This window comes from Anolis carolinensis, chromosome 6 (assembly GCF_035594765.1).
Source record: "Anolis carolinensis isolate JA03-04 chromosome 6, rAnoCar3.1.pri, whole genome shotgun sequence".
Classification (NCBI taxonomy): domain Eukaryota; kingdom Metazoa; phylum Chordata; class Lepidosauria; order Squamata; family Dactyloidae; genus Anolis; species Anolis carolinensis.
Window position 1 is genome coordinate 113,588,630 of NC_085846.1, and position 10,980 is coordinate 113,599,609.

Here is a 10,980-nt window from a genome sequence, read left to right on the forward strand (position 1 = left end):
TTTGGTGTAACCCAAGGGTAACTGAGCACTCTTGCATACCATTTAAAATTGGGAGGAAAGCACAGAAAGAGGCAAGGAGGTAACCAAGCTGATGGGAGACATTTTAGACTACAACTTTCATCATACTGAAACCAGAAGGCACAAAAACTGGAGCAAACAACACCAAGATTGAAGACGATCCCATACAAAGACTTGGAAGAGAGTCAAGGTGGTGGAATTCATATTAAACCATATTGGATGGGAGTTGTAGTCTAACAACATACGAAAGGAGACATTTTGCCGATCCCAGATTGACATTCTCCCTCACCCCGCTGGAGAGTTGCATGGAATTATTATTTAAATTGCAGCAATTATTTCCAAATTTGCAGCGATGAATCGCAACCAGCATATTTAAGCATTATGGAAATCTATGCCCTCCTTTATTTTGGAGGGGTGTGTGTGTGTGTGTGTATGTATGTGATATGCACATCTTCATCTCTAATGAGCCATAAGTGTCCAGCTCATTTGCAAGTCTAGTGGTATCTGCTGTCAAATCAATATTTAATTCCCTTTCCCCGTTACTAAACTACACTACCCTTGCTGCCTCAGTCTCATTGTCGGAAAGAAAAGCTATGAATGTAACTAACAACAAACTGTATGCATAATAAAAGTGTATAATATATAAATAGAGCAGCGTTGGGAAACCTGTTTCTATGTAGACCTGTGTACTGCAATTACCATCATCCCCACTAAAGGTTATAGATGATGGGTTTGGCAGTCCAATAACAGGAGAGATGTTCTAAGTTTCAAAGTCAAAGGTGTGGAAAGGATTTCAGAAAGATCCTATTTTTGTTGCTCTTTTCCTCTGGCTTCCTTACCCAGCAGGGATGCAGCACGGATTCACCTCAAACTGTCAAACCATCTGTAAAGATGAAGGTTTCGGCACAAATTAAAATTCAGTCAACAGCCTTGCTGGAGGTGCGTGCACAGTTGAGACTTCTAAGTATTTTAAGTTTGATTGCCATTTCTCTCATTCTTTTATTTTAAGAAGAAGTATCAGTGCACAATGATGTTGCTGTTTCCGAAAATGGTGCGCATGAGCAAGAAAAACGACCCGATATCTAAGACGAAAATGCAGTGTTTATTTTGTCCATACAACAGTTTATAGGTTGGGTAAAGAGTCTTTGAGGAGGGTGGGAATGATCAATAGAATGGAAAAAAGAACTGGATCCAGTTGGTTAATAAGATTTTCAGTTGGATGGCACCTAAAATGGCAATTGAAATGGAAGGAAGGGAGGAACGGAGATGTGAACTATGTCTCAGTAGAGTCTCACTTATCCAACATAAACGGGCCAGCAGAACATTGGATAAGCAAATATGTTGGATAATAAGGAGGGATTAAGGAAAAGCCTATTAAACATCAAAATAGGTTATGATTTTACAAATTAAGCACCAAAACATCGTGTTATACAACAAATTTGACAGAAAAAGTAGTTCAATATGCAGTAATGCTAAGTAGTAATTACTGTATTTATGAGTTTAGCACCCAAATTTCATGATGTATTGAAAACACTGACTACAAAAATGCGTTGGATAATCCAGAACGTTGGATAAGCGAGTGTTGGATAGTGAGACTACTGTATACAAGTTAAACCTTCCAAAAAAAAAGTTTCAGCATCTTAGGAAACAACCTTATTTCCAGGCAGGAAACAATCGGCCAGCTAACACCTCCCAACAAAGGATTCCCCCAGACAGGAAGCAGCCAGGCTTTGAAGCTATAAGGCTATTCAATGCTAATCAAGCTGGCCAATGGCAACATTGACATTTGGCTCCAACAGACAAGAGTTCTTTCTTCCACCCTGGACATTATTCCACAGATATATAAACCCCACTTGCCTAGTTTCCAACAGACCTCACAACCTCTGAGGAGGCTTGCCATAGCTGTGGGTGAAACGTCAGGAGAGACTGCTTCTGGAACATGACCATACAGCCCAGAAAACTCACAGCAACCCAACCTTAAAGTTTCAACTATCCCCCTAAATCTGGGGTAAATCAGAGGGAAAAGTCATGTAGACCTATTGATAATGTTGGACTACCACCTCCTTGCATCCCTCATCTATCATGTAGATCTGATGGGAATTGCAGTCCAGCAATATCTGGATGGATACATGATTCCCGACAGTGGAGTAAATCCAGTATTTGAAGATTGCCCCGGTGGTGCAGCAAGTTAAACCACTGAGCTGCTGAACTTGCTGACTGAAAGGTCAGTGGTTTCAATATGGGGACGGGGTGAGCTCCTGCTGTTAGCCCCAGCTTTTGCCAAACTAGCAATTTGAAAACATGCAAATGTGAGTAGATCAATAGGTTCCACACCGGTGGGAAGGTAACAGTGCTCCATGCAGTCATGCGGGCCACATGACGTACCATGTTTCCCCGAAAATAAGACAGTGTTTTATATTACTTTTTGCTCCCAAAGATGTGCTAGGTCTTAGTTTCAGGTGATTTCTTATTTTTCCATGAAGAACTCACATTTATTCTTGAACAAAAAATGAACATTTGTTATATACTATACAGTAGTTGTCATAGCAAACCAGCATAACCAGACAAATTGTGAATCCTATCAAGAATTTCTTGTTACTACCATTATTTCCATGTACAACAATCTATGGTACGTACATTTACCAATCCTGCATGCTTTGGTGTTCTGTTCAGCGGACATGCTTCCAAACAAAAACTTTGCTAGGTCTTACTTTTGGGGAAGGCCTTATATCTAGCAATTCAGCAAAACATCAACTAGGTCTTATTTTCAGGGGATGTCTTATTTTAGGGGAAACGGGGTAGGAGGTGTCTACGGACAATGCTGGCTCTTTGGCTTAGAAATGGAGATGAGCACCAACCCCCAAAATTGGACATGACTAGACTTAATATCAGCAGAAAATCTTTACCTTTACTTTACCTTTACCCACTGAAATCACCAGAACATTTTAGTTGTAATAAGTCCCATTCATTTTAATACATCTATCCTACTTAGGACTTCCAGCAGAGGTAGTCAACTCCCACTCCCATTTCCCCGAATCTGATTGTAATGCTCTTACAAAATCCAGTGTTCATCCAAAAAATCTGTTTACAAGGCCTGTTTGCACGAAGAAACAGGACTCACACTTATACTATTTCCACCACGTTTTGCACATGATATGATAATCTGAACTTCTTCCCGCACACTCTGTATCCTTGCAATAATAGCTTTCCTTCCTCCAAACTATTTTTATGCAAAAACAAACCTACATTCTGAGCAATTTTTGTTGAGAAAACTCTTTCTCATACAGATTGACTATCCTTTACCTGGAAATCTGAAGTGCTCCAAAATCCAAAATGATTCACATAGTTGGTTGAGGTAGTGATAGTTTTGCTTTCCAATAGATCAACACACACACACACACACGTATATATAGGGTTGCTGTGAGTTTTCTGGGCTGTATGGCCATGTTTCAGAAGCATTCTCTCCTGACATTTCACCCACATCTAAATCTATGGTAGGCATCCTCAGAGGTTGTGAGGCCTGATGGACGAAACTAGGCAAGTGGGGTTTATATATATATGTGGAAAATCCAAGGTGGGAGAAAGAACTCTTGTGTGTTGGAGGCAAGTGTGAATGTTGCAATTGGCCACCTTGAGCTTGCAAGGCTATCCAATGCTCATTGCAACATTGGCACTTGCCTCACACAGACAAGAGTTCTTTCTCCCACCCGGGACATTATTCCACAGATACAAAAAACCCACTTGTCTAGTTTCTAACACAACTCACAACCTCTGAGGATGCCTGCCATAGATGTGGGCGAAACGTCAAGAGAGAATGCTTCTGGAACATCACAAGACAGCCTGGAAAACTCACAGCAACCCAGTGATTCCAGCCATGAAAACCTTCAACAATATATGTATATGTTGTCCTTCTTCAAGACATTTTATAATGTACATATATGGAAATGCAGGTATTCCAAATCCCAGAAGAAAAGATCAAAATCCTGAACAGTTCTTGGACTTGAAGACACACTACAATAAGACAGCTCTCCTGCATCTACATTGTAGATTTAATGCAGTTTTGAACCATTTTATATGCCATAACCCAATGCTGGGAACCCCGGTAGCGAAGTGTGTTAAAGCACTGAGCTGCTGAATTTGCAGACTGAAAGGTCCCAGGTTCAAATCCCAGGAGCAGGATGAGCACCCGCTGTTAGCCCCAGCTCCTGCCAACCTAGTAGTTCAAAAACATGCAAATGTGAGTAGATCAATAGGTACCGCTCCGGCGGGAAGGTAACGGCGCTCCATGCAGTCATGCCAGCCATATGACCTTGGAGGTGTCTACGGACAATGCCGGCTCTTCGGCTTAGAAATGGAGATGAGCACCAACCCCCAGAGTCAGTCACGACTGGACTTAACGTCAGGGGAAACCTTTACCTTTACTAACTCAATACTATGGAGTCGTGGGAGTTGCAGTTTGAGGAGGTTTCATGCCTCACCAAATGACAATTCCCACAATCCCATAGCACTGAGCCATAGAATCTAAAAGAGCATCAAACTGCGTTAATTTTACGATGTAGACCTTTGTGACCTCGGGCAAAACACACTCTCTCAGCCTTAGAGAAATCAGTGATAGGTGTGTCTTTGGGTCAACAGAAGTGGGAAGCCACTTCAAGGCACCCAATAAAAGCAAATGCCAAAGTACAACACAGGTATGGGCAAACTTGGGTCCTCCAGGTGTTTTGGACTACAACTCCCACAATTCCTAACAGCCTAGCGGCTGTTAGGAATTGTGGGAGTTGTAGTCCAAAACACCTGGAGGACCCAAGTTTGCCCATGCCTGGTATACTAAGAAGTGACTCAAATGCATGCAGCAATAAGCAAAAAACCCAAACCTTTCAGGATATAATTAAGGACATAAATCCCCAAATCGCCTTGCTGTATTCCCAGCATTTGGGAGAAGGGTTAATCAAGTTGTAATAGATTTCATATATTGTGGGAGTTGTAGTCCAAAACACCTGGAGGGCCCAAGTTTGCCCATGCCTTGTATACTATTTGTTAGAAGTGACTCAATAAGCAAAAACTCCAAACCTTTCATGATATAATTAAGGAAATAAATCCCCAAATCGCCTTGCTGGGTTCCTAGCATTTGGGACAAGGGTTAATTAAGTTGTAATAGATTTCATATACTCAACTTAATTAAATATCCAGTAGAGTCTCGCTTATCCAACATAAACGGGCTGGCAGAACGTTGGATAAGCGAATATCTTGTATAATAAGGATGGATTAAGGAAAAGCCTATTAAACATCAAAATAGGTTATAATTTTACAAATTATGTGCCAAAACATCATATTATACAACAAATTTGACAGAAAAAGTAGTTCAATACGCAATAATGTTATGCTGTAATTACTGTATTTACGAATTTGGCATCAAAATATCATGATGTATTGAAAACATTGACTCCAAAAATGGCTTGGATAATCCAGAACCTTGGATATGCGAGGCTTGGATAAGTGAGACTCTATTGTATCTTTCATATACTCAACTTAATTAAATATATTCAGGAGGGGAGGGGAAAGGGATCCAAAATGTATGGAGAGCGAAGGGGATGCTGTTCCCAACAACAACCACATTTCCGAAAATCCCCAAACACTTCTAACCCCCAGCATTTTGCATTAAGGATACTCAGAATTAAATACATTTTCAACTCAGAATTAAATATATCTGGCTGGGGAAAGAATTGGGATGCAGAAAAGCATGGGGAGGGAAGGAGTTGCTGTCCCAGTCCTGAGCCCGCTATATATACAAAACAACAACAACAACAACACAACAGCAACAATCCGCCGGTGGATGCCAAAAGGAAGGCTTCTTCTCCTTACCGAGAGGGCCCAGAGGAGGCCGGGCGGGGGCCAGAGGGCGTGCCGCCCCCCCATCGGAGCCGCCCGAGCTCCCCCGACCCACGACTCCGGGCCCGAGCCTCGGGCGGCCGCGTCTCTTGGGCGGCTCTCTCCTCTCCGCTCTCCTCTCTCCGGCTTTCTCTCTGCCGGCTGCCGTCGCTCCTCGCCCGCCTCGGTTCTGCTCAGTTCCTCCAGCGGGGAGGTGGCCTCTACGGAGGGAGGGCTCCTCTGAGCATACCTAGAGTGCCGCCCCCGCCCGAACTGACGCCTGGAAACGGAGGAAGGGGCGTTGGGCGTTCCGGCAGGAAAGAAAGCGCTGAGGAATGGAGAGAGGGGACCGTTGGGGAAACTAGGCAAGTGGGGTTTATATATCTGTGGAAAGTCCAGGGTGGGAGAAAAAAAACTCTTGACTGATGGAGATTTGCAATTGGCCACCTTGATTAGAATTTAATGGTCTTGCAGCTTCAAAGCCTGGCTGCTTTCTGCCTGAGGGGATCCTTTGTTGGGAGGTGTTAGCTGCCCATGATCAAAGATACAGAATGGGGGACTCCTGGCTTGACAGCAGTGTGTGCGAAAAAGACCTTGGAGTCCTTGTGGACAACAAGTTAAACATGAGCCAACAATGTGATGCGGCTGCTAAAAAAGCCAATGGGATTCTGGCCTCATCAATAGGGGAATAGCGTCTAGGTCCAGGGAAGTCCTGCTCCCCATGCTCTATTCTGCCTTGGTCAGACCACACCTGGAATACTGTGTCCAATTTTGGGCACCACAGTTGAAGGGAGATGTTGACAAGCTGGAAAGCGTCCAGAGGAGGGCGACTAAAATGATTAAGGGTCTGGAGAACAAGCCCTATGAGGAGCGGCTGAAAGAGCTGGGCATGTTTAGCCTGCAGAAGAGAAGGCTGAGAGGAGACATGATAGCCATGTACAAATACGTGAAGGGAAGTCAAAGGGAGGAGGGAGCAAGCTTGTTTTCTGCTGCCCTGCAGACTAGGACACGGAACAATGGCTTCAAACTACAGGAAAGGAGATTCCACCTGAACATCAGGAAGAACTTCCTCACTGTGAGAAGGGCTGTTCGACAGTGGAACTCTCTCCTCCGGGCTGTGGTGGAGGCTCCTTCTTTGGAGGCTTTTAAGCAGAGGCTGGATGGCCATCTGTCGGGGGTGCTATGAATGCGATTTCCTGCTTCTTAGCAGGGGGTTGGACTGGATGGCCCATGTGGTCTCTTCCAACTCTACTATTCTATGATTCTATGATTCTATGATTGTTTCATCAGCTAAGACCTCCCAACAAAGGATTACAGTGTTCCCTCACTTATCGCAGGGATTAGGTTCCAGGGTTAGAGTTAGAGTTAGGTCCCAGGTTCAAATCCCGGGAGCGGAATGAGCGCCCGCTGTTAGCCCCAGCTCCTGCCAACCTAGCAGTTCGAAAACATGCCAATGTGAGTAGATCAATAGGTACCACTCCAGCGGGAAGGTAACGGCGCGCCATGCAGTCATGCCTGCCACATGACCTTGGAGGTGGCTACGGACAACGCTGGCTCTTCGACTTAGAAATGGAGATGAGCACCAGACCCCAGAGTCAGACACGACTGGACTTAATGTCAGGGGAAATCTTTACCTTTTACCTTAGGCTCCATGACCACCCGCAATAAGTGAAAATCCACGAAGTAGGGACACTATATATTTATACATTATTTTAGTAGTTATAAACTATTTTAAATCTTTATCAACCAATCGTATGCTGATAAATCCCCTCCTTCTCCTCTCGTTGCCACTTGAGCTCCTTTTCTCTCCCTTCGGCTTCTCCTTCCTCCCTTCCTTGGGCTGTAAATTGTAATTTTTAATGATTTATAATATTATTTTAGAGTTTATTGAAAAACCGCGAAACAGCAAATCTGCAAAAAGCGAACAGCGAAGTAGTGAGGGAACACAGTACCTCAGGCAGGAAGCAGCCAGGCTTTGAAGCTGCAAGGCTATTCAATGCTAATTAAGGTGGCCAACTGCAACATTCACACTTTCCTCAAACAGACAAAGAGTTCTTTCTCCCACCCTGGACATTATTCCACAGATATATAAACCTCACTTTCATAGTTTCAAACAGACCTCCCAATTCTGAGGATGCCTGCCATAGATGTGGGCGAAATGTCAGGAGAGAATGCTTCTGGACAATGGCTATAAGGTAAAGGTTTCCCCTGATGTTAAGTCCAGTCGTGTCCGACTCTGGGAGTTGGTGCTCATCTCCATTTCTAAGCCGAGGAGCCAGCGTTGTCCGTAGACACCTCCAAGGTCATGTGGCTGGCATGACTGCATGGACCGCCGTTACCTTCATGCCGGAGTGGTACCTATTGATCTACTCATATTTGCATGTTTTTGAGCTGCTAGGTTGGCAGAAGCTGGGGCTAACAGTGGGTGCTCACTCCACTCCCCACATTCGAACCTGTGACCTTTCGGTCTGCAAGTTCAGCAGCTCAGCGCTTTAACACACTTCGCCATTGGGGCTCCTTATTATTATTGTATGCATATACAATATATTAAGGTCCCAGGTTCAAATCCCGGGAGTGGAGTGAGCACCCACTGTTGCTCCAGATCCTGCCAACCTAGCAGTTCGAAAACATGCCAATGTGAGTAGATCAATAGGTACCACTCCAGCGGGAAGGTAACGGCGCTCCATGCAGTCATGCCTGCCACATGAACTTGGAGGTGTCTACAGACAATGCTGGCTCTTCGGCTTAGAAATGGAGATGCGCACCAACCCCCAGAGTTGGACACGACTGGACTTAATGTCAGGGGAAACCTTTATCTTTTACCTTTGGTTGCAGGACCACCCGCAATAAGTGAAAATCCACGAAGTAGGGACATATACATTATTTTAGTAGTTATAAACTATTTTAAATCTTTATCAACCAATCGTATGCTGATAAATCCCCTCCTTCTCCTCTCGTTGCCGCTTGGGCTCCTTTTCTCTCCCTTCGGCTTCTCCTTCCTCCCTTCCTTGGGCTGTAAATTGTAATTTTTTATGATTTATAATATTATTTTAGAGTTTATTGAAAAACAGCGAAACAGCAAATCTGCAAAAAGCGAACAGCGAAGTAGTGAGGGAACACAGTACCTCAGGCAGGAAGCAGCCAGGCTTTGAAGCTGCAAGGCTATTCAATGCTAATTAAGGTGGCCAACTGCAACATTCACACTTTCCTCAAACAGACAAAGAGTTCTTTCTCCCACCCTGGACATTATTCCACAGATATATAAACCTCCCTTTCATAGTTTCAAACAGACCTCCCAATTCTGAGGATGCCTGCCATAGATGTGGGCGAAATGTCAGGAGAGAATGCTTCTGGACAATGGCTATAAGGTAAAGGTAAAGGTTTCCCCTGACGTGAAGTCCAGTCGTGTCCGACTCTGGGGGTTGGTGCTCATCTCCATTTCTAAGCTGAGGAGCCGGCGTTGTCCGTAGACACCTCCAAGTTCATGTGGCCGGCATGACTGCATGGAGTGCCGTTACCTTCCCGCCGGAGCAGTACCTATTGATCTACTCACATTTGCATGTTTTTGAACTGCTAGGTTGGTAGGAGCTGGGGCTAACTGCGGGCGCTCATTCTGCTCCCGGGATTTGAACCTGGGACCTTTTGGTCCGCAAGCTCAGCAGCTCAGCGCTTTAACACACTGTGCCACCAGGGGACAATGGCTATACAGCTCAGAAAACTTACAGCAATGCAGTGATTCGAGCCATGAAAGCCTTCGACATTACATGGAATCTCCTTTCCTGTCATTTGAACCCATGGCTCCATTGAGTCCTAGTTTCCAGGGCAGCAGAAAGGAAGCCCTACTCTCTGTCTTGTGACATCTTTTCAGATATTTATACATGGCTGCCATGTCCCCTCTCAGCCTTCTCTTCTGCAGGCTAAACACACCCAGCTCTTTAAGAGGCTCCTCAAAGGGATTCATGGTCTTCAGACCTTTTATCCTTTTAATTGCCCTCTTCATCTGGACATTTTCCAGCTCAGAGTTTGGAAAATGTCTCTTTTGAACCGTGCAGCCCAGAATTGGACACAGTGTGATTCCAGGTGAGGTCTAACCCAAGCAGAATAGAGAGGCACCATGACTTCCCTCGATCTAGACACTAGACTCCTTTTCATGCAGTCCAAAATCCCATTGGCTTTTTGAGCTGCTGCATCACACTGTTGGCTCATGTCCAACCTGTTCTCCACAAATACGCCAAGATCTTTCTCACATGGACTGTGTTTAATAAATATATTGAACAGTACTGGGCCCAGGACTGAACCTTTGACACTTCTTTCCAGGAAGTTTTTATTATTACCATGAAAAGCCAATGGCCCTACTAGAAAAAAAATCTCATTTTTTAAGCTTGTTCCTGGGATCCAGAAAATTGCCTTGGATAGACTGCATGCACTTTATTTTATTTTTTTTAGATATGGTTGAATTTGCAAAATGTTATAACAAAAGTTTGCATCATAATTTTGTGCCTTTGGAATGAAATGAGTAGATTTTTATGTAGTGCACTTTTCTTTTAATTGTTTGATATGTTTCCTTCATGCTTCAAGGATACTTATTTAAACACCACAATGAAATATCCTGATGTTTTTATGTGCAAGCAGAGTGAAGAGTGGTATTATGGCATATGCTCTGTATCTCAAAAACCAGAGCTGATAGGGAGAAACAAGCTGGAGCCGTTTTTTGCAATCAGCAGGTCAAATGGAATCAGAAACGGCTTTTTTTCTTGTGTCAGGAGCAACTTGAGAAATTACAAGTCACTTCTGGTGTGGGAGAATTGGCTGTCTGCAAGGATGCTGCTCAGGGGATGCCCAGATGTTTTACCATCCTGTGGGAGGCTTCTCTCATGTCCTCACATGGGGAGCTGGAGCTGACCGAGGGAGCTCACCTGCTCTCCCTGGATTCGAACTGCCAGCATGTTGGTCAGCAGTCCTGCCGGCACAAGGGTTTAACCCATTGTGTCATCAAGGGCTCCAGAAACAGGGCTAACATTCGAGGAACAAAAATGTGTTTTGGTTGGTGATTGTTGCCTATTTGGAAACTCACACAAGAGGGGCTCTTTGAGC

General features: G+C 44.3%; 1 protein-coding gene across 1 annotated transcript in view; it reads right to left on the reverse strand.

Moving 5' to 3' along the window:
• Positions 1 to 6,329, reverse strand: part of crhr2 (corticotropin releasing hormone receptor 2) — a 184,177-nt gene extending 177,848 nt beyond the window's left edge. Inside the window, exon 1 of the mRNA XM_008112212.3 lies at positions 5,881 to 6,329. Coding sequence (XP_008110419.1) covers positions 5,881 to 5,934 — 54 coding nt within the window. The 5' untranslated portion in view covers positions 5,935 to 6,329. The remainder of the gene's footprint in view (positions 1 to 5,880) is intronic.
• Between the last annotated feature and the right edge of the window lie 4,651 nt (positions 6,330 to 10,980).